Source organism: Podarcis melisellensis, assembly GCF_964234715.1.
Source record: "Podarcis melisellensis genome assembly, chromosome: 6".
Lineage (NCBI taxonomy): Eukaryota > Metazoa > Chordata > Lepidosauria > Squamata > Lacertidae > Podarcis > Podarcis melisellensis.
In genome coordinates, this window is record NC_138538.1 from 97,338,899 (window position 1) to 97,363,320 (window position 24,422).

The window sequence follows — 24,422 nt, forward strand, 5'->3', positions numbered from 1 at the left end:
TGTCACGAATTTATTATATGGAATGCAACAAAAAGGCCATTATATTGCACCTTAAATTTTTCTTTTAGCTTTTTATAATATAGTTTTATTGCTTTCCAATACAGTATATAACAATTAAAAAAGAAAGAATACAATAACAAAATCCCAACTTTTAGCTTTTTAAAGAATGTGCACTAAGATGTATATTTTGAATGATTTGTTTACTTTTCTTTTTTGTATGCTTGCTCAAGGAAACTTTGCCCCTTTGGTTGTTCATTAGAAAATTTATTTCCTTCCGTCTGTAGAGATCATGAAGACAAATCCCTAAGCCACTTTGAGGAAAGAAAAGTTGACAGAGTGATCAAATAAACAAGCAAGTAGATGGAACAATCAAATAAATGCAGATCATGGAAATTATTTGGGGTGGGGGTTGTCAGGTGAAGAGTGGTCTTTCATGAAAGGGCTGAAATGTTTATTTTTCTTTCTTCTAATTTCTAGACTTCTTCCCAGCCAAACTGCCTGGAATCCAAAAGCATATCTTAACTCGGTTTGCTTGCTTTAAAATGAAAAGGATAACCTTGTTCAAATTAAAGTATTTTATGACTGCATCTGATTAAGCACTCTAGTCTACAAATGCTTGTGCCATAATAAATCTGCCTTTATTGCACTTGCTTGTTTAAGCAATCCTATGCACGCTTGTTTATTTGTTACGTTTATATCCACCTGCCCTCGAAGGAGCTCGGGGTGCAAACGTGCTTCTCCCCCCCTCCCCATTGTGAGGTGGGTTAGGCTAAGAGACTGGGGCTGGCCCAAAGTCACCCAGTGAACTGCACAGCTCAGGACGGATTTGAGCCCTTGCCTCCTAGGTCTTGGTCACTTATGTTTTAATAAACATACAACAACAACAACAACAACAACAACAACAACAACAACAACAACAACAACAACAACAACAACCTATTATTTATATGTTGCCCATCCGACTGGGTTGCCCCAGCCACTCTGGGCAACTTCCAACAAATTAAAACACAGTAAGATATCAAACATTAATAACTTTCCTATGCTGTACAAGGCTTCCCTAGGGTTACACTATAGCACTGCAGTTCACTCTTAGCTTAGCAGGAAGTAAATCTAAACAGGCTTCCTAATGATTAAACCTGTATAGAATTGTGCTGTTAATGTTACTATTCACTATGGATTTTAGAATTTGGGAGGGATAAAAATCATATTTTGTGCATGTGCGTGTATAATGCAATATCTCTGAAATCAAAAAGTTGCTGCTCATCCCAGAAAACTGGGTTAGTCCCTGTGCCTGATGTGTGTCTTAATTTCACCCTGCTGAGCCTGCATTTACAATTCCCTGTTTTCACTCTCAGCCAGCAAACTCCCGCAGCTGCGTTGAACTGCTTAATGCAGGGCAGTGAACTCGCCTCTTTGTTCTGAGCATGCTCCAAACCTGTGGGCATGCTCAGTAATGTTTATTTATTTCTTTTAAAGCAGCAGCAAAGCCGCCTGATTCGCAGAAGCCGGCAGGAGAACTTCCTCGGCCGGGCCAGGTGAGAGAGCGGGGCGCCCTGTGTCCGTGGCTGCCGGTGGTTGGCTTGCGCGTGGTACCAGAGTGGTTGGCAAAGGAGGACGCTAGTTCAGGGCTCTTGGGCAGTGAATAGGGCGAGGTTATTGCTTTGCTATGCCGTGGTCCCAGGGACTGGTCATCTGTAACAATGCAGTCCTTAACTGTCTTCTAAGGAGTGCGAGCTGCCCTGAAGCAATGGTGTATCTTTTTTAAAACAACAGCAATGGTATTTTCATATTGGTTCAAGACAGTCCAGGAAGACAGTTTGTGTGCAAAATGCAAAACTGCAGCTGTCCGTCTTATTGCTTCCTTTAGTTATGGCTGGTGGAGTGAAAGTCACAAAGTGGTTTGTCCACTTCTTTTTCAGGCTGAAGGGCTGTGGTTTGGTTTGGTTTTCAAAGGCAGAGGGGAAGGAAAGGGTGTGGTAGAAGTGCCTTCTTGTGCAAGAAGTTGTTGAATCTTGAGGGTGTATAAGACATGCAATAAGTGTTGGAAATGTAAAGAAAAAGAAGGATCATTTTATCATATGTGGTGGGAATGTAAGAAGGTTAAGGGTTTCTGGGAAATGATATATAACAAATTGAAAAAGATGTTTAAATACACATTTGTTAAAAAGCCAGAAGCCTTTTTGCTAGGAATAACAGGAAGAGAGATTATCAGAAGGGATTATAAACTTTTTCAATATGCAGTAACAGCGGCAAGAACCTTAATGGCCCAAAAATGGAAACAAGAGGATCTACCGACACTTGAAGAGTGGAGAATGAAACTTATGGATTACGCAGAATTGGATAAAATGACTGGGAAAATTAGATACCAAAAAGACCACAAATTCATCGAGGACTGGGGAAAGTTTACGGATTATCTGGAAAATAGATGTGATGTACAGACAACATTAGTCGGTTTTAAAGAGGCTTTGTGATTGTTAAAGATGTACTGTAAAAGAAAAACAGAAGTGTTAAGTTACTATTAACTGGCAATACAAGACATGAAAAATGCGTAATGAATAAGAAATATGGATGACTGGTGGAGGAGCTGGTGGAAGTTCAAAAATTGTAAAATACGAGAATAAGATTGTGTTGAATAATTTGTAAAAGAAAATTTAATAAAAATTATTTTAAAAAAAAGAATCTTGAGGGTGATTTCATTAAGTTCTTTGAAAACACAAACACTTAGGGACCCAAAGAAGCAATGGTCACTCTACCTTTGAAATGTGCAAGTCAGGAGTTTAGATAGAGAGATAAGATAGTCATTTGGATTTATAGCCAGCCCTTCACCTCATGGTTACTGCAACTCAGTAACAGCAAGATCTTATAGCACTATCTCCCTCTTGCCCAAGACCTGGGCAAAGATGTGTATTTGAACCAGGCCACAGTGAACAATGATGGCACTAGATGTTTGTTGGCAGGGAGGAACCACCACCGAGAAAGTCATGTTATGGGTGTTCATCCTGCAGGCCTTAGAAGGCAGCAAGCACTGCTAATAGCACCAATTATAATATCCAGGCAGGTGCGTATGGAAAGAGTCCCCTCTCCTTCAGATATTTGGGACCACATGACTGGGCTCCAGCTATAACTGTGGTGGTATCATCTTCTCCCCTGTCTAATATCTAGGTGAATCCACTGAGAGTGGCCATGAGGGAATTCTGAGCAAGGTGTCATTAGTACATTAATGATACTCAGTTCTATTTCTCTGTGACGTCTGAATTAGGAATACTGGTTCTGGCCAGGATCCTGTTTCATCCAGTGACCAACCAGATGTATCCAAGATGCCCACAAACAGAGCATAAAGGGCAACAGCCTTTTCCTTTCCTTTCCCTCCTCCAGCAGCTTCCATTATTGTGGAAGTGAATGCCATATGCATTTACTTACTGCATCATGAAATCCATAGGATTCCCAGAACATAGGCTCTCTAGGATGGCTTGCAAAACAAATACAGTCATACCTCATGTTATGTTTGCTTCGTGTTATGTTTTTTCAGGTTGCGTCCCGCGGCGACCCGGAAGTACCGGAAAGGGTTACTTCTGGGTTTCGCTGCTCGCACATGCACGCAAGCACTAAATCGTGCTTCATGCATGCACACAAGCGCCAAATCGCGCTGCGCAGATACGGCGCTTCAGGTTGTGGGCTTTTCATGTTGCGAACGAGCCTCCAGAATGGATCCTGTTCGCAACCAGAGGTACCACTGTACAGCCATTAAAAGCAATAAGAGCTTTTAAAAACTAAAAATGCAGTCATGAGGCAAGGTACGTTATGTGCTGTTGGGTTGCTGTTTATTTGTCTTGTTGCTGAATGTTTGCCAAAACTGCATATTGTTTTTGAAAAAACAATAGAAAGTTCTCTCTGTCCTGGACTCTGTCTGTAAGGGTTAAGAGAGGGCTACTCAACATCTGCTTATTTTCCTGTCACAACCAGGGCTCTTCTCTTTCTTGGACTCCACCCCAACCGCTCTATGGCAGCCCAGAAGAAACTGCAGGGTGTAGTGGCAGCCACTGTCACGCCAATGACTCCAGATGGGTAACTATCTCCTTGGCCTTCAAAGCAACGGCAGTAAGGTTTGATGGGCTCTTAAATAAATCACAGACACAGATCATGATTCGTTTTATCATATCCTTCATTGCCTATCTGCACATGTCTTGCAACAGAAAGGGGGAAATTGGACTTAAAATGGCAATAATTAACCAGTGTGTTGGGTCTTGCCATCAAATTTTAGAGCACAACTTCTCTGCAACTACAAAATACTATGTTTTTGTCCCTCTTAAGCAGATGGCTTGGCTCACTTGCTTGAGGTATCTGTTTGCACTTCTTCAGAGGCAGTGTGCTGCTTATTTGCACCTGGACTGTTCTCTCTTCCTTTCCCATACTGCTGCCTCCCCTTCTTTAAATTCCTCAGAGCAAGGACCTCTAGTGCGTGTGAAATACATAACTTACAAAGTTACTCTGTATGGCTCTGTGTACCTGGATGCCAGAATTCAAAGACCCACTCCACTAGGGCATGGCTAAGGCTGATGGGACTTGAGGGCTCTTGGATGGCTGACCTAAGGAGTCACCATTTCTCTATGGCAACCACTTTTGAAATGGAGAGGTGTTTCTAAAGCAATTTGTGAAGTGGCACTGTGACCTGCTGTTCCGAGGAGAGGGAACCCAACATCCCAAAGGTTGCACACAGTCCCTTGGAGATGCCTGAAGTTCCTCTTTAGCTCCTCGCCCAAGTGGGCTCCTTTGTAAGATGTGGAGGATCCTGATCTGGAGCAGGTGTTTGGATCCAATCCTTTGCAGATGTATTATTCTAGTGTAGAGTAGACTAGGAGTGGGCAGTCTGGCTCCCTGCATTATCCAGTTTCTAGTGGCCAACCCAATGCATGCTGGTTGCTGGAATTCTTGCAAATAGTGCTGGACTGGGTAGACCTTGGTCTGATCCTCTCATCCGTTCTTAAGCAACCCTGCATGCTTGGGCAGTCATTGAACACAGATTAGTTAAACCTTAACTGTTAAGGTTGTATAGTTAGGATCTCTTGCCTGGTGGGGGAGATGACAGGCGTTCAAGAGAATCAGCAAAGACTCCCTGCCTGGTGAATTCAGGAAACTGCCTGCCTATTTAATCAATGGAAAAATCACAATTCTCACTTCTACCTAAAGTTCAGAAGGACCAGTCGCTCCCTTTAATGTAGGTTTTGATTGTATCCATGAATTTTTTATATATTAAAAATCATACTGAATATGCTTTTTATGATGTACATTGCAACCCGACAAGCTTAAGAGTAAGAGCTGAACAGGACTACCCAGAGTTTATCAGGAAGGAAAAACAGACAGTGTTGTTGGTCAGCCATTCTCTTTTCAGGAATGTGACCCATCTTCACAGATCACTAGTTTGCTTCCGTCAGCAAGGGGTGAGGCACTTATTAACAACGCTGACCTTGGTACAAACAAGTGAGGTGACCTTGGAGCCAGACCCCCTGTGGCAACGATGCCTTGGCCCAGGACTTCCTCCTGCTCCTGTGGCCGTGCCAGTGCCTTTCAAAGAGGCAGGATGGGCTTCCCTGAATGTTCATGGGCCATGGACTGGGGCTTCTTCCAGGTGGGACGGGGTGGGAAACGGGAAAACAGATGGGCTTCCCGGTTTGGCTTGCTGCTTGCTCTGTATCCAGAAGCCCCACTTGGACCGGCAGCTAGACAGAACAGCGTTTCCGAGCCCTCTGCTCTTGGCAAAACCTGGTGACATCAGGCAGACGGTGTTTTCCTGCTGCTCCCATTCAGAGTTGGAAAGCTATCCAGAGATAGCAGGGGGGGAACAGGAACAAGGAGGGGACAACAGCTTTTGCAGCCTTCAAAACATGGTTGAACGTTTTCATGCTCTGGGCTCTCCTTTCTTTGGCTTCCTGGTTTCTGTTTTTATGTCATTTGTGAAAACACCAGAAAAACTGTGAATGGAAACAAAATTAATATGGCATTAGCGTCCTGAAGGGAGTGATGCCTTTTATCATATGATTCTATAATCTGTCTGGCGAGGGAAGATTGGTTGTTCAGGTTCAGTTTTCGTGTGTACCTGCCTGGCACTTCACATTCTGGGTTTTTCTTTTCAGTTACGGATATAGGTGATCATGCTTCCTGTCTTGTGTTCCTTTCTTCAGAGAAATCAACCTCTCTGTGATTGGCCAATATGTGGACTACCTGATAAATGAGCAAGGTGTGAAGAATGTCTTTGGTAAGATATGGCTTATGAGACCATTTGCTTTTGTGTGGACTGTCTCCTACACAGAAATGGCTATCATTTCAGCCCCGGACATCTAAGATGACACAATATGTCGTGATAACTTTATATTACCTTCAGGATTAGAATACTACGCCTCTGAATGTGTCAGTTTGGGGAGCAACAGCAGGAGAGTGCGATTGTACTCTAGGCTTTCCAGAGGCATAGAATTGTACAGGTGAAAGGGACCTCAAGTGTCATCTAGTCCAGCCCCCTGCAATGTAGGAAGGCATCTGATTGGCCACTATGGGAAATGGGATGCTGGCCCTTGGTCTGATTGATGCAGCAGAGCTCTTCTTATCAAAAGAGTCTATGCACAGTCTGGAAGATAACTTGGCTGCCCATATTCACTCCAGGGAGGCCTATGACAACTGAAATGGCTAATTTATTGTTGCAGTGTGTGGTTTTTGTAGGTACTTGTTTCTGAAACGGAGCCTTCTCCATGGAAGTTTCTGCTGTGATAGGTCCCATGTGCATGCTTCCCCCAAAGAATTGTGGGAACTGTAGTTAACTGTGCTGAGAGTTGTTTGGAGACCCTAATTCCCAGAGTTCCCTGGGAAGAGATTGTTTTTTTTAAAACCTCTCTGTGAACTTTAGCCCTTGTACCATGGGCCAACAGATCTGACCCAGTATAAGGCGCAAGGCTGGACCAAGAAATTTTGGCCCCTGCAGTCAACCACAAAATGGCGCCCACCCCACCCCTCCAGGGAAGAAGGAGTGAGCAAAGATCTACATCAGGAACAGGGGGGACTAAAGATCTACACTGAGATAGATGGTGGGAGGAGATCAGCAGTGCCTCCTATTGGCCAAGAGGCCGCTGTAGAGGTGGAATGGGGTGTGCTGCTGCCGCCACCGCTAATACATTCCTTGGAGGCCAGAACTTGGAGGCCCCTGTGGGTTCTCCTGCCTGAGGCAGTTGCTTCACCTTTCCTCATGAGTGGGCCGGCCCTGATAAGGCAGCTTGCTATGTTCCTGCAATGCACCCCACGAGGCTCCTCACGGGGTCTCTGCCATGGGAGCATATTCACCCAGTGCTTTCCCAGCTGCACTGGCTCCCAGTGGAGTACAGGGTCAGATTTAAGGTGCTGCTTTTGACCTTTCAAGCCCTTCACGGCCTAGGACCCTCGTACCTACGGGACCACCTCTCCCGGTCTGCCCCACAGAGGACCTTAAGGCTCATAAATAGCAACATCCTAGAGGAAGTCAGATTAGCCTCAACCAGAGCCAGGGCCTTTTCAGCACTGGCTCCGGCCTGGTGGAACGCTCTGCCTCATGAGACCAGGGCCCGGCGGGATCTGATCTCTTTCCGCAGGGCCTGTAAGACAGAGTTGTTCCGCCTGGCCTTTGGCTTGGAGCCAATTTGATTCCCTCCCCCTTTCTTTCTTTTTTCTTTCTCCTCCTGTGAAGAGGCTGCATCCTAATGTTTTAATGTTGTATCTTAATCTTTTAAATTGTATTTTAATCAACTTGTTTTTATTATTGGTTGTTAGCCGCCCTGAGCCCGGTCTTGGCTGGGGAGGGCGGGGTATAAATAAAAATTATTATTATTATTATTATTATGAGCTGTGAAGCAAGGCTTCCTGCAAATATGCTGAAGTAATCATTCCCCCTGCAAAAAAATAAATCTCTTCTTTCTATGTGTGCAAATACTTCCATTTTTTCCTTTTTTGGTCACAGTAAATGGAACCACAGGAGAAGGCCTGTCCCTGAGCATTCAGGAGAGGAAGCAGCTGGCCGAAGAGTGGGTGACTAAGGGCAAAGATAAGTGAGTAACGGGGGGGGGGGGGGCAGATTGGTGTGTTTCATGGAAATCACTGGCTGTCTAAGCAAAGACAGTTGATTGTGAAATCTGTGTTCTGTTTTCTTCCTTTTTTCCCCTTTAAAGGCCAGGGAGAGGGGAACAGTTTTTCAAGACTTCTGTTGAAAGTAACAAGCTGCAGTATGTTAACGTCTGTCTCTCATCTTCAGCAGATTTCTTTATTTCTTCTCATTGCTCAAAGAAAACAAGGAAAATAAAAGTGGATATTTATCGGAGGAGAGCTGTCTGTCTTGTTTGTGTCTATACCATTCCTTGCAGGCTGAAAATAAGGATGGAGAGGCGGGATATGGGGAAAGAGAGAGTGTTGTTTCTTTAAGACAGAAAGCTTGGGCTGCAATGATGCTGGTTCAGAGATGAAAGAATAGCTTTACCTTTTATGACAGTGGAACAGATTTCCTCAGAAGGTGGTGGACTCTCCTTCCTTGGAGGTTTTTAAAGCAAAGGTTGTATGACCGTGCATCTAGTTGAGATTCCTCCATTGCAGGGGGTTGGACTAGATGACCCTTGGGGTCCCTTCCAATTCTACAATTCTGTGATTCTATGTATGAATTATGTAGAAATCACTGGAGGGCAGAGCAGACAGAGCATGAAAGCTTTTAAAAATCCTTTTCCTTCTACTTGCAGATGTTAACTTTGTAATACTAAGTCTGTGGATATATTGGTTTCTGCTTTTAAAGATTAATCTCCCCTTCAAAAAGCTTGCTAAAAATGATTTCAACAGCTTTGATGCAGCCCCCTTTCATTCTCCTTTTAATTTGCTACCTTGACTACTGCTTAAACTTTAAATAGCTGTAATCCTCTGATTCTATAAGAGCGCGTGGATGTCACCTGTAAAGCGGCTGTGAGTGGGCCAAATAATATTTTTTACCATTCCACAGTTTGCTGGCATAGGTAGCATCTGCCAACGGTGATGCTTTGTATGGTGGTGATGTTCCACCTCCACAGCCAGAGTCATTGTGTCTCTGAATGCCAGTGGCTGGGACTCTCAGTGGGGAGAGCGCTGTGGAGCTCAGGTGAGGCACCTGGCCGGCCACAGTGAGAACAGGACGCTGGACCGCGTGGACGGGCCATGGGCCTGATCCAGCAGAGCTCTTTTCATGGTCCTGTGACTCATGGCTTTCCAACTGAATAGCACACATTCTTTCTTCTTAATTGGTGTTCTCTTATGAATATTTATAGTACTTTATGTAAACCACTTAAGATATTTATTTTTGATTAAGCTGGCTTTAAATCTTGCTAAGTGAAGGCACAAATCTTCAGAGAAGAGTTTCTGGGGCACTCATGAAGGGGGGGGGATGTGACTCAATATGCTCCTTTTCCCCTACAAGTTTTTGAAACATGGCCTACAGATTTTGACTGCGTTCTACTTTTGCTCTGTGTTCCATTTTGCTGTTCATCTTTTTGAAATACCTGCATTTCTGCATAAATATGCCTCTTTACTGGACTAAATGGCCTATATCCCTGTGTTGCACGTTGTCACATGTGATGAACACACGTCTATATGCTGATGTGTGTGCACTGAGAGGCTAACAGCACATTAAGTCCCAATGCTCTCCTCCTCCTCCTCCTCCTCCTCCTCTTCGAGTTGCTTTAGAACAGATCATTAGAAAGCAAGTGAAAGACTGTCAAGGGAGAGGGAAAGCTGTGGAGCAGTTTGGACTGGAGATGTCTGAGGAAGGAATCAAGTGTCCTGTTCTGCTTTTCTGTTAATTCTTAATTGCCTCTCAGCAAAGCAGATTTTCTATTCCAAGATATTTGATCAGGGGGACCTTTTCAAGCCGAGAGGCTGCTATCCCTCACACTCTCTATCCTCCATTCAGGCAAGCAAGCAGCATTGTCATGGCTCGGGGACACATCCCACCCTGGCAAAAATAGCTGGAGACAACGCGGCTGAGACCTTATGCAACCTCTGGGTCTGTGTTTCCCCACCCTGATACAGACAGAGACATACATGCACATGTACAAACACATGGACCTGGTTTTAATACATGAGTTTGTCCTCGACAAGGTTGCAGTTAAATAGATATTATGAAATGCTTGCACTGCAGACTGTCAGCAATAAGACTATACATACACACACACACACACACACACACACACACACACATTCCTCTTTTCTTCTTTGCAGACTGGATTACGTGATTATTCATGTTGGCGCACTCAGTTTACCAGAAGCAAGGGAACTGGTGAGTGAGTGTTTTTAATGTATTTCCCCCCTGTTTTTATCCTACATGAACGCTGGCTGCACAAGGAGAAAGTCCCGCCTACATTTATTTATTCACTGCATTTATATCCCGCCTCCCCTCCAAGGAGCTCAAGGTTGCATACTATATATAATTCTCCTCCTGCACATTTTATCATCACAACAGCCCTGTGAGGGAGGTTAGGCTGAGTGTGAATGAGTGGCTTAAGGCTACCCAATGGCAGTGAGCTGTATGGCTGGGTGGGGATTTGAACCCTGGTCTCCCACATCCTAGTCCAACACTCTAACCATTATGCCACATTGGCTCCCTTCCGGTCAGTGCAGGGTTGAGAAGCTACACTTGCTGAAATTCCGCCTCCTATGAAGGACAGCAGGTCTTCTGGTCCCTAAAGCAGCCTCTCCCAACCTGGTACTCTCCAGATGTTGTTGGACTACAACTCCCATCATCCCTGACCATGGGCCACGCTGGCTTGAGATGATGGAAGTTGGAGTCTGACATCAGTTGCAGAGCCCCAGGTTCAGGGAAGCAGCTTTAGGAAGAAAATAAGGTGAGTGTATGGTTGCAACAAATGTAAGTGGGTTCTGGCTATTTAAAAAAAAAAAGTGTTATTTGCATTGCAGATACTTGGAGTAGCTGATTGTTAGCATATGATCACTGCGGATGATCAAGACACATAAAGCCCAGCAAAAGAATTGCTTTGCAATCAGAATATCTCCTTCTCAAAACAGCCAGGAATGGCTATAGAAACAATACCATCAGGAGATCCAGTTATATTTGTATATATAACTCTAGCTGGGGAATTCTCATGTAATTGGGGAATAGACAAGTGATCTGCTCCTTTTCTAGCACTTCCGTGATTGTGCCAATCTCTATGGATATAATTTCTTTCCTTCCTTTTCAGGCTAAGCATGCAGCAGAAATAGGAGCGGATGGCATAGCTGTCATCGCCCCCTCTTTCTTCAAACAGGTGAAGAAAGGTGAGGAGGCAGGTCCCTCTTTCCATCCACATCCCAGGCAGGTCTTCAATATTGTGAAGAACAATGTTGTTGGGATGTGCAACGGTAAAGCCAGAGGATGTGAGCTGTTTCTGTTAACTGCTGCATAATCAATGCCTTGGCCATTACTTTTCAATTTACATTCCCTCTTTGTATTCTATGGGAGTGTAGAAAAGCCACAAAATGTGGCATTGGGGGCAAGTTCACCTTCCTGTGGATCTCTGCTTCCATTTGAAAAGGAAAGAAACCAACTTTGCAGTCCTTGTGGCTTGGAAGACACTAATTAAAATGATCAGGTAATGGACCTTGTAAAATCTCAGAAGCCAGAGTGGGGGCTGAATAAGAATTCCAGTGACCAGGAGGTGAGGCTCCAGTGCCTTCCGTAGCTCATTGCCTCTCCTCTTGACTGACAGAGACAGAATAAATTATGCAAGATGAGCATGATAAATTATACAAATTTGCATAATTTATATAGGCTGCAAAAGCCCATTTTTCTTTGTACAGATTTCAGGTTACCTTAGCCAGAATGTTTTGGGGGAGTGTGAGTGTGTGTGTTTTAGTGCAGAGTATGCCCATCCATGAATATAGAGGAAGATAAAGGTAATGGCTGTAGGTCCACATCTGCGTACCATGCAAAAGGAGGCATCTAAGCTTTGAACATACTTTGTTAATCTCCTGGGAAGTTTTCTACTTTTATAGAGCCTGGACTTGCATCTCACAATTCACAAATAATGAAGATACGGGTCTGCAGTCTTTTTGTTCTTGCATCTTCCTGCATACATATTCTGTGCTAATTTGAGATGCTACCATCATTTATCCTCACTGACATGAATCAGATCTGGTGGTTTGGGAATCCCAGATGAAAGCCTGGAACAATCCTTATCTCCTTTTTGGTCTCTCCACGTCCAGCCACGTATTTCCAATTGGCAACCGAGTTGGGAAGATGAAGACCCAGATGAATTAGCGACTACAGCACCCCTTCAAGAGTGAATTTTAAACTCTCTGTGTGTTGGATGGGGGGGGTAGTTGTGCAGGCAGTTTGGGGTTGCTTCTTGCATGTCACATAGGCCTACATTGCGCATGAGGTGTGCTCTTCAAAATTACCCAGGTTTTCAATTGCTTTCCTTGTCTTCTCTTATTTAGATGCTCTCGTTGCCTTCCTGCGGGATGTTGCATCTGAAGCCCCAGGCATCCCATTCTATTATTACCACATCCCTCCCCTGACTGGTATAAAAAGTAAGTGTTACTCGTCTAGACCATCCTAAATACATCCCAGGGAAAAGTTGGACTCAGCAGCTCTTTCTGTGTATGTTTGGTGTTCAAACTAATTTAGGCAAATGTCAAATGCATAGGATTGTGCTTCAGAATGTAGTAGTGATCAAGATAGCCCCAGATCTCTTGTACTAGTAGAGACATGGTCTAAGGAGCATAGTAGAAGCTAATTCCATCTTTGGAAATAATATTGCTAAACTCACTAGAACATTGATGTGTACTGGTGATTGATTAGGAGCAGATCCACACAAATCGTTTAGAGCACACCCAAGACACATTTATTGTAAATAAATTTTTATTGATTTTCCCAATTGAATTCCACATTTAATCACAATAGTACTTCCCCCCACCCCCAAAATTCACAGATACCTTTTTCAAAACCTTGTCTTTGAGGTTCTTTAAACCTCATTACTTCCCTCCATTCCCTCTTCTTGGTTCTTTATATAGACAAAATTATTCTGCATTTCCATATTCATGCTTAACCAATTATTATTTCTCTTAATTTATCCAAATTTCTACTGATTGCAAGTGTTTAGTCAAGGCCTATTGATATTTCAATCTACTTGCAATACCCTGCAATCAAACAATAAACATTTCCCATTCTTTTTCCTAACTTTAGCATACTCCAACTTTCCCATCAGCAGACAGTATCCATAAAGAAAGATTTAGTAACCTTTTCACTTGCAAATTGTTTCCATGCAGTGATAGTTACTAATAAGACGGGAATGGACTTTTGACACCAAATTCCGCCTAATTAATTAATTAGGAATTAATTAATTCCGAAAGTAAATCTCAGTCTCAGTCAGTTTTATTGCACATAGCCAAAGGCTGCCGCAATGTACACAGAATTATTTGACAATTAAAAGAAAATATACTGAATTGGTAAAAAAAGTAAATCTTAAGTAAATCTTTACCTTTCCATCGGCCTGGTAGTAATTTTTGGAAGATCTCTGCTTCAGGCTTGAGCTGAGGCTTCGCTCCCGCAGAGTTGTGATACTGCCATGACTGCAGGCTCGACTGCCGCTTCCTCCCCCCTCCCCATACTTTCCAGCACAAAAGGAGTTTTGGGGTTGCAGGAGAGCCCTTTTGCGGGCTGCTGGACCTCTCAACACCCTGAGCACCCTCTCGGGGCTTTTGGGGGGGTGCGCCTCCCCTTCGCGCTTCCCCATTTCTCCACGGGGCTCGAGTCCGTCAGACGATCGGACTCACGCCCCTTTCCACCATCTGCAGAAACCGGAAGTGCGCCCAAGACACATTTAAAGCACATGACTTCCCTCAAATAGTGCTGGGAACTGTTGTTTGCTAAGGATGCTGGGAACTGTAACTCTTTGAGGAGAAACCACAGTTCCCATGGTTCTTTAGGGAAGTCATGTGCTTTAAATGCACAGTGGATGCACTTTGAATGTATGGTGTGGATCAGGACTAAGTCCCATTGTTCATACATGTGACATGTATTATGGGCATTATCCTTGTTTATATTCATTATAAAGTATATGAATTTTGAGCCAGTGTAATGGCCAAGGTTTCCCCTCAAAATGCTAGGGAAACGGTAGCTTTGTGAGAGTGCTAATAATAGTCTGTTAAACATTGCTTTACCTCCCTCTTGGCCCACAATTCCCAGGGTTCCTGCTCTGAGGCAAGAGGACGTCTTCAAAATCTGGTGTAAGATTATAGTGTATTCTGATCAAGGAATTCCATTTCTGTTGCCTTCCACAGATAAGGAAGAGGGAACTTTTGGGGGCCATTCTTCCCATATTTATACCTTTTCACAAGAACACATTCTTTGTAGTGTATTTTGGGATAGATTCACAGCCTCTCTTGTGATGTTTTCTTGCCAGATGTGGTCATGTGCTTTGCCCAGTAAGACTTGAAAACCTGTTGGTGTTCCTCTCTTTCGCTCTCCCTCTCTGTTCAGTTACTGCCTACGAACTGCTAAATGGGATGATAGAGCAGATTCCCACCTTTAAGGGGGTGAAGTTCAGTGATAAAGACCTCCTGGATTTTGGGCAGTGTGTGAAGAAAAATGATAGAGGCCAGTTTGTACTTCTGTATGGTGTGGATGAGGTAAGGCATTTCTATATTAATAACTCTGGTGTACTAGAAAGGCAATATGGCTTCCTAAAGTGATGTAACCAAGAAGTGCTTTTTGTGCACTTTGGGGACATCTTCTGCCTACCAAAGAGCTGCTGTGATCACTTGTTTTTGTTTTTTATGTAATTTTTAAAATTAATTTTCCATTTTTTAAAACAATATTATAACATCGTATCACCTTTTACAAATTTTTAGCTCTGCTGAGCTTTTGACTTCCCTCCGCTCCGTCATCTGGTTTTTATCAAACACATCTTAGAACCACACATTTATACCGTCTAACTTCTACATTTAACTTAAATTATTTAGAACTTAAAACACAAGTAGAAAGTTTCTTCTTTTAAACATGATGAACTTTACCACAGTCCTGCTAGTGTCTTTATATGTTTACAATGATTGCCTATGTATTCAATAAATTTACTCCATTCTCCCTGGAACACTTGGTCACTCTGGTTTTGGATTTTCCCCGTCAGCTTTGCCAATTCTGCATAGTCCATAATCTTCATCTGCCATTCCTCTATTGTCGGTATTCTTTCTGTTTCCACTTTTGGGCTAATAAAGTTCTAGCTGCTGTAGTGGCAAACATGAACAATTTTTGGTCAGCTTTTGTTATTTCCACTCCGGTCATCCCCAGCAGGAATGCCTCTGGTTTTTAGGGGCCATGATCACTTTTTGAATACTTTCTTCCCAGCAATAAGTTGTTCTACTGTTTTCTCAAGGAAATAAAAGATGTATTTTTTGTCTTTCCCTAACCAGCAACTCCTGGCTGCACTCGCTATGGGAGCGACTGGGGCAGTTGGAAGGTCAGTCTCTTTCACAGCGCAAACCTAACTATGTCTACTCAGAAGTAAATCCTATTGAATTCAGTAGGACTTACTCCCAGGTAAGGAAGGTTAGGCTAGCAGCCTCAGTCATCTTTACATGGATGAGAAAGTATAAGTTTTCTAGCAAAGAGGATCATTTTGCAGTTCATTTTTCTGGCTGCTTTTAGCCCTGCACCAGCTTTTGTTTATACAGCTGAGTGATGAGAAGGGAACCTTCATGTCTGAATTTTTTTTCTTTTTCTTGGTATAGCTCAGAGCTTTCCAAACCTATTTGGCCTACTGCTTCCTTTTCAGAAAAAAACCTCAGTGCCCCCCCAGGAAATGAATAAACAGAAAGATTCTGTGACAAATTTGCATTCTTTTATGTATCTATATTTCTACATATGTCCTACAACATAGTAAAGAAAGATGTTGTAAATAAGACACCTTATTCATTGCACAACAGATGAAATATGTGGCTTTTCAAAACTGGACGAGGAGGTGGACTAGACCCTGGGATTAAAGGGAGTGGCTCAGTCCACTTGACCTCAGGGGCGGGGCTGGTGCAGCAGCCTGCCTGCCTGCCATTGGCCAAATAGGGAGGCCAGCTGCGATCAGGTGAGGCCAAAAAGGTTCACCCAAGCCTGGGAAAACGCACCACCTCCAGGATGACTGCCATCTGAGGAGGCATTGCTGCCATCCTGCAACGGCGCCCGACCTGGCGGTAAGCGTCATTACACAATAGATGAAACATGTACAAATGGTTTCTCGAAATTTTATTCTCTTCCACTGCCCCCTTATTTTTATTCAATGCCCCCAGTTGCACTTGAGGCCACTACTGTCCCCCGCCAGATCATTCCAGTGCCCTCCAGGGAGCGGTACTGCCAACTTTGGGAAACACCTGTCTAGCTTTTTGCCTGCAAATTCTTATTATCTGCACCTTCTGCCCTCTCCTGCTGACCATATTAGAGTAAATAGTATTGTGGCTAAGGGCCCATTCATATTCAGCATGCTAACGCGTTGGTTGATTACTCTCAACCAATTATGTTTTGCATCCTGCTTGAGTGTTTTCGCCTGGCAGGGAGGGTGTCCTTGAACTCTGATCACGTCTCTTCCTTCCCTGGATGGCGAAGGATAGGAAGAAAGCAGCCTCTTGTGCCAATGTTGCATTTATTGCTCCACCCATTCTTGCCTTTGGCCCTGGACACCCTGTCTTCTGGCCCCTGGAAACTTGTCTAGAGGGGAATGTGTCTCTGAGTCTGAAAAAGTTCCTTGCCCCATTTAGAATGGTAACCACAGAGGACACACTCTGTGCAGGAGCATCTCCCCTCCCACTTTCTCCCTTTTAATAGCTTATTACACGTGACATGCTACTCTGTGCAGGAGCAAGTCCCAGTTTTGCACTGGAAGGATATCTTCAGATTTGCTATTCTGCTCAATCGATTCTAGTTATGGCGGCACATATTAATACTAACTCTGCCTTTGCTCTGTTGGCTTTTGTTTTTGTACAGCACCTATAACTATCTGGGCAAGGCAAATAACTCAATGCTGGAAGCTTTTGCCAATGGAGACCTCTCCTTGGCACAAAAATATCAGGTATGATATTTCTAACTGAAGCTGATGACAGTGGATCATGGTATGATAACAGATTCCTCCTTCCTTTTGTATACGGGTAACTCCCAACTTACACTGGCAGCCCAGGACCTCCATAGGCACTGCCCAGGCTTGCACCCCAGAGAGATCACCTGGGTGCTGCTAACGCAGCCGTTTGACTTCACCCCTGGAGGTGCACTCCATTGTCTCTCGAGACAGATGAATGCCAACAACAACAACTCTATTCAGCTTTACGCACTTAGCCAAAAAAAAAAAAATGAAGGGGGGGAATGGCACCCCCACCCACCATTTAACCCATTGTGTTTTGACTATACACAATTTTGGCATTATGCTCTATCCCTGGAGTATAACCCCCCCCCCCCCGGTAAGTTGTACAGTAACACACTCTAAAAGTAGTGTGCATCTCCCCATTACCCTTCACTCAGCTTGGGACAATGGGCAAATGGGAACAGGTTTCTTGACATGTATCACTTGCTGAATGAGGAGCACCTATCCTGTATTTGCAAACAGGCTGGCACTCTGCCAAAAATTTAAATGAACACTTTCATTGCACCCACCTCAGATCCTGTGTGCACTTCCCTTCCCAATCCTTCATTGTTCCCTCTCCCCTAATTACCTGATAACACTATGTATACCACCTCCAGTTGCCCTACACTTTTTTATTACCTATAATGAAATTAATAAATTTATTTTCTGTCTCTTAGTACAGTACCCAGGAAGTAATCAGCTTTTTCATTGCACAGGGTAGGTACCACAATAGACTGAATCCTTTTCTGCCCATCAGACATGGTTTATCCAACGTGGCTTGAATGCTTCTGAATTTCCTATTTTAAAAAAAGCTTTCATTGCCCAAGAAGCGCAGATATGTTCTGAAAGACTCCACTTAACTCTCTCTCTCTCCATTTTTCCTTTGCAAATTGCCCCTTGCACTTTCTTCAAATGCAGCTTTTATCATGGGCGTGGCCAGGATTTTTGTTAGGAGGAGGCAGAACCTCAGATTTTTATTGATTTTTATTGATTTGGGGGGAGAGCTTCCCCTCCCCCTCCTTGGCTATGCCCATGGCTTTTCTCCTACTGCTTTGATTTTCAGACCTCGATTTCTTTTCCAAATACCTTTCTTTAAAAATGTAAATATTTAAAAATATTACTGTAAGATTATAGTAACAAATTATTTGTACTCAAGTGCTTACACTAAAGTGCGTGTACTAAATGCTAACCATCTAGCAGCTTGTACATTTGAACTATGCCTCAGATTTCATCTGTATATATTCCATTGTGTATCCATTTGTAATATTATCTTGTTCGCTGCCATCGAATTTAGCCAGATTCCCCAAATGTTTAGCAACAGTAACGCTCCATGTCAGGCAGTAAATGCATGTCATGTGTGGTATAGTCAGCCCTAGAATTTTGAGAGCTCATGTGACATTGTCATGTTGAATCAGTAAGTTCCCACGTGGAATCTCACCTCTGCATTGCCCTTACTGGGAAGCCTTTAGGCAGGTCGGTCTGTCAGGCCTTCTGCTGCCCCAGCTGCAATATGAAGACATCACATTGGGCAAAAGATTCCTGTATTGCAGGGGATTGCGCTCGATGACCCTTGTGGTGCCTTCCAACTCTAAATTCTATGACTTGGTTGTTCTTTTGTCTGACTTGCAGGGCTATAGTAAGAATTAAAGGTAAAGGGACCCCTGACCATTAGGTCCAGTCATGGCCGACTCTGGGGTTGCGGCGCTCATCTCGCTTTACTGGCCGAGGGAGCTGGCATACAGCTTCCGGGTCATGTGGCCAGCATGACTACGCCGCTTCTGGCAAACCAGAGCAGCGCACGGAAACACCGTTTGCCTTCCCGCCAGAGCGGTACCTATTTATCTACTTGCACTTTGACGTGCTTTCGAACTGCCAGGTTGGCAGGAACAGGGACCGAGCAACGGGAGCTCACCCCGTCACGGGGATTCAAACCGCCGACCTTCTGATCAACAAGTCCTAGGCTCTGTGGTTTAACCCACAGCGCCACCCGCATCCCTTATAGTAAGAATTACAACAAACTAAAAGCTTAGAACACTGGAAAACCCAATAAATCTGATTACAATATTATGTTTTAACTTTTCTGTCAAAAACATTCAATAATTAAAGGTTGGGGACCAGTCAGTTGGCTAAAAGGTTGGGGGCAAGGGCCAGACTTCCTGAGAGGCAGTAAATCGTAGGGTTTCTCTCCCCCTGCTCTTTTATGAAAAGAAATTATTTTAGACACATCCCCACTATACATTGTAAAGCACTCTTGTAACAGTTGTGGCTTTCCCTCAAAATCTTGTGAACTGTCGTTTAAGGGTACTAGTCTCACATAGCTACAATTCCCAGCACCCTTAACAAACTACAGTTCCTAAGATTGTCCATGACTTTTGAATTGGTATGGGTGCTTAAAATGTATGGTGTGGCTGTGACCTCCATCATCGACTATAGAGTGGGGCAGAAACTTTGTTGTGGAATGATGTGTGTCCTTTTTCCTTTTGGCCAGGCTTTGGCGTTGCAGAGACCAAAGCAATTGTGACTCTGCTTTCAGGGATACCCATGGGTCCCCCACGACTTCCACTCTCAAGTGCCTCTGAGGAGTTCATTGCCAATGTAAAACCCAAATTGGAGAGCCTGAAGAACTGTTGCTACAGCTGACTTTAAGTATCCAATGTGGGCATAGGAACATGGGCCATGCAACTTGGTGAACAGGTCTCACTTCCATACTTGAGATGCATCCTGACTGCTCAGCTTCCGTGAGGAAATTACTCAGAGACTCCTAACCGGGACTATGCATTGATGCCCTCCCTCTACATACCTTGCCTGGATGGAAAACAGTAGCTGCTTTGCTGCTTGGCAAGGATAGGATGCCTCTCCAATAAGAAGAAAATAGCTTATTTTGAAAATAGGAAAATGCTGTTGACAGAACATCTATCATTCTTTTGCACTATTGGGGAATCAAGACACAGCTTAGACTGCCAAACTCCTTTATGCTTTTCTTGCCACTTTCATATCCCTAACCAAAATACAAACAGTGATATAACTGGATTTAGTACCTTGTAAACCTGAATTGTGTTTAAAGAACCCAGACTCTGGAAACTCCAATGTCGACATTATTTTAAGAAGTTCCTAAACTTTTGCAGGTTGTTTTTCTATCTTCCTGTAGAGTTGCTGACATTGTTGGACTCCAACTCCCATTAGCTTCAGCCAGCTTGGCCAGTGGTCAGGGATGGTGGGAATTGTAGTCTGAAAACAGCTGGAGACCAAAGCATGGGAAACACTGAGCTAAAGCTATCCTGCCAAGAGGTCCAATCTTCAGTAAGCACCTAGAGGTGATTCCTCATGAGAAGATCCAATAGTGAGACTCAAGCCTCTTGCTTCAAAATCAGTGCTTTCTAGGAAACAGGTCTAGGCTGGAGATGAGGCCAGGAAGCCTCTCCACCCATCAGGCTCTTTTGCAACTCACATCAGGGAGCCTCATCCTGAGTCAGACCATTGTTATCACTGATTGGCAGTGACATCAGAAATGTTACATAATAAATAAACTCAAATTGGTCCACTATGTTGGAGAGGCTGTAACCAAGCAGGATCCTATTACCACATCTGCTGGGAATGCAAGTTTGTACAAACTTTCTGGAAACACTTTACTGAGGTTTCTCGTTACAGGGCAGGCACTACAACCTGATCCTAAGCTCTTTAAAAATAGTATATTGATAACAATAAAGATTTAATGTTCTAAGACCTGCTAATCTTGTTGATCACTGTTAGACAGCTAATTACCCAACATTGGAAAATAGCTACCATCCTGAATTTTGAGGTGTGATGGGATAGGATGCAGAATGTAGTCCTAATGGAAAAAGAAACAATTCAGAGCACTGGAGAAAACGAAAAGCTAGGATAACTTTGAAGGAGTTTGGTATATGCTTATTCAACATGTTGTGAAAGACAGCATTGCTGTGTTGCCACCATCAACTCATAATACACTTCGAAATAACTTGTTGAGAAGATGTACAAGAGACACTTGATCTGGAGAGATTAAAATGAACAGTGTGAAGTATTTTATAAACTTACCTGTTACCTAACTGGAACGTATTAACATGCATGGAATGTCTGTGGGAGAAGGAAAGAGATTTCTTTGTTAAATTTACTTTCAAAACTGCAAAAATAAAGTCTTTTTCGTGGGCAGGTTTCTTTCATGGTAGAATGCTCACAAGTCTTCTAATTGAGAAATGACTCTAAACAGGTTTTCAAAGAACTCCATTAATTATAGTTAGAGGTAGGTAGGTAGCGGTGTTGGTCTGCCGTAGTCAAAACAAAATTTAAAAATTCCTTCCAGTAGCACCTTAGAGACCAACTAAGTTAGTTATTGGTTTTTGTTATTGGTATAACAAACTTAGTTGGTCTCCATTAATTATAGTTCTGAAACTGCTGCTCGACACAAATTGTAACAGAAAGTAAAGTGCCACAATAAATTTGTGTGGCCTGTTGGTGATGAGCAGCTGTTTTAGGCCACTTGTAAGTAAGGACAGGACCAGGAAAGTAAATTATAATTGTGCAGGACCTGCTATAGTTCATTGGTGATGAAGGTGTAGGTGGCGAGCACTGTCCTGTCAGCCTCTCTTCTGAGCCTGTCTTACAATAAATTCTTCCCAGATAGCAAGTCTGGCCTTCTCAATCTTGTCTGCCTCCCCCTGGCCCCCTGCCCTTCATTAGGTGAGAAATGCAGTTTAAGAAAACCCTTCAGCTGTGTGTTTCTGTCCAACAAGTTGCAACAAATGTGGAGTAAGAAATATCTTCCAAGTCCTGCGGCACCTTAAGAGCTGGCAAAATTATCATGGCACTTTACTGGATGCACAGGTGATGCTAGGCTTTCATATTCCTTGTTAAGCCTAAAATAGACAATACTGTACCACAATTTGGGACACTGGTTGAGAGAAGGGTGTTAGGGAAACCATTGTTTCAGCCTCTTCCCCTCCTGAAAAATGCAGATTTAAAAAAAAAATGGACTTGTGTCTTGTTTTTACTTCAGCAGGTTGACACAGATTATCCTGACTGATTTTGCCATGCAAGCATTTTGTTAAGGGCTCAGGAGTGCCAGACTCCCCTAAATTCCTGAACTCGGTAAGTGTTAGAATTTAATCAAGCCTCCCAAACCCCTGGATCCGGCAACGGCTAAAATATAAGCCAGGCTAGCTGCCTCATGAGCAGGTGTCCTGAGTTGCACCCAACATTGGGGTGGGGTGTGTCACATGTGCATGACATTACACACATGACACCCCCCAACCCTGCCAGACCCACCCAACTTACCACCCACTGGGGGCACCCCGCTTTCGGCTCCCATCAGAGCCTGGCTCCAGCCGAGGCAGCTTCCTCAGAGTGGAGAGTCGGTGGCAGAGAGCCGCCACCCCTCTCCTCAACTGGGCTGCACTGCGTGCAGCTCCACCACAGCGGAGCGAGGCTCCTGGCTGTGGCAGTTTCATCCCCGAGTCAAGCCTGACTCAAAGGGCGGAGAGGGGATGTGGCACATAAGGGACTGAGCGCACGGAGTGTGATGTTGACCCTTGAGTGTCCCGCCTGGTTGCCTAGCACTCACCTGGCAGCAGGGTGGAGGGATGGGGCCCTGTGGTGGCAGGGGGCAGCCCCCTCAGTACTGGGGGTGCTGAACCCCTTGCTCCAAAATATTGAGGGGGCTGAAGCTTCCACCACTCTATACTCGTGCCCCTGCTCATGAGGTAATTGGCTGGGAGAGAGAACAAAAGGAAAGGTGATGGGCTGTTAAGAAAACGAAAGATGCCAGATGCCAAATGGGTGGGTCTCCTCCTCCAGCTCTGAACAAAAGCCATTGTTAGTGTTTTAGAGTTGGCTTTGATGTGACCTGGAGGAGGGAAAGGTTGCAGGCTGGTAAAGGCAGCGAGCTGGAGAGAGGGTTAGAGCACAGTGGTTGTATAAATCCAGGGCTATGGCTATGGGAGTGTTGCAGGAACCCTCCTCCCCCCGCAATCATTCAGTTTGTACAAACACGACACACTCACACATGACATACACGTTTCTGTTAAAAATTCATAGTAAATCAACCATACATCGGATTTACTTTTATTTTACTCCATGAAGGAAGGACTATCAAAGGGGGATGGTTTGATACAGGACAGCCATAATCCCTTAACTGTACCAGCACATGCACAGGAGCCCTACCCAGTTGGCATGACAACCTTGATGGTCCCAGACAGAAGACCATCAAGGTCACAAAGGACTTGCATATGGGAGTGGATTCAACATGGACTGGAACAAAGGACAATGATCAGCTCTTCCCTCTGTGGGCAGGAAACTGCCAGCTCCCCTTTGTCCCCTGGTAAGTACACATGGGGAGGGGGAAAGGAGGGACCAGCCAGGTGACAAGATACTCAGGTTACCTCTACAACTGCTCCCTCAACTCCTCCTTTTTGTGATGTGTCAGTGATGTAGTCATGATGAAGTTCTAGGGGTGTAGTTTGGGGGATTAGTAACTAATAAAAGTTGGGGTCTTCTTTTGTTCTGGGCTTCCATTTTGTTTCACCTGGTGGCAGGTGGGAGTCCTGTTGCCACAGTCTTCAATCAAGACCAAGCCTACTGGCTGCTGTTTTGCTCTGGTATTCCCGGCTTGTTTTCTTGTCCAAGGGAGCCCTCGGATTTCTCCGTTAACAGTTGAAACAAGACCCCCTTGGGTGTTCACTGGCGGAGGAAGAGGGGGGAGCGCATCGCCCCTGGCAGTGTGATCCCGGTGGGGTGTCTTCACAGCTGCCCCCACCCACGCAGGGTGCCACGCCCCCGCAGGCCATGCCCCCAGGATGTGCGCCAGCCCTGCCCTCGCCTGCTCTCCGCCCCCCCCCCGGGTGCCGGAGCATGAAGCTCTGCCACTGGGGGTGTTGATGCTGTGAACCCCTCCACTGCAGGCTCAAGTTGCATGTATGTAAATAAACAAACCATATATCATAAAAACACCACAGTCTCCACTGTGCCTCATTTCCAAAAGGAAACAAACCCCGAGTGCTTGAAACAGAAACAGTGTGACCACCTTCCTTACTGCCAACTAAAAGTGAAAACGCAGCAAAGTGAATTGGCTTTCTCTAGAGTTTCGTAGAACTCTGCCCTCGGTTAGGCCTTGAACAAACAAAGGATGCGCATGCAAATGAAGTGAAATGAAAATGCAAATGCAATAAAACCATGCTCCCCGCGGCTCCAGTCTCCCCGCGGCTCCGCGCTTTTGCTCTAGGCTGAAGTGCCGCTTCCATCCGCTTGGGGCGCTCGCTCTCTCCGTGGCTCGGCTGCTGCCCGTCACCTCGC

General features: G+C 44.4%; 1 protein-coding gene and 1 long non-coding RNA gene across 3 annotated transcripts; one reads left to right on the forward strand and one right to left on the reverse strand.

The window, feature by feature from the left end:
- Nucleotides 1–1,372: 1,372 nt before the first annotated feature.
- Nucleotides 1,373–20,615, forward strand: NPL (N-acetylneuraminate pyruvate lyase). Of its 2 annotated transcripts, none has more exons than XM_081915142.1 (12): nt 1,373–1,535; nt 3,964–4,065; nt 6,180–6,253; nt 7,976–8,063; nt 10,246–10,303; nt 11,223–11,298; nt 12,460–12,552; nt 14,504–14,652; nt 15,433–15,479; nt 16,991–17,075; nt 17,798–17,837; nt 19,609–20,615. In XM_081915142.1, exons 1-12 carry the CDS (start codon nt 1,444–1,446, stop codon nt 19,758–19,760), a joined length of 1,056 nt encoding a protein of 351 aa, XP_081771268.1. In that variant the 5' UTR covers nt 1,373–1,443; the 3' UTR covers nt 19,761–20,615. The 2 variants fall into 2 exon arrangements, with proteins under 2 accessions (XP_081771268.1, XP_081771267.1); XM_081915141.1 differs by lacking the exon at nt 1,373–1,535 and adding an exon at nt 2,683–3,727 and having other exon boundaries at nt 3,964–4,103.
- Nucleotides 13,242–14,497, reverse strand: LOC309372035. The gene is made up of 2 exons (XR_014169385.1): nt 13,503–14,497; nt 13,242–13,385 (listed from the first exon to the last, which is right to left on the reverse strand). It is a non-coding gene; the product is annotated as an uncharacterized lncRNA (long non-coding RNA).
- Nucleotides 20,616–24,422: the final 3,807 nt, after the last annotated feature.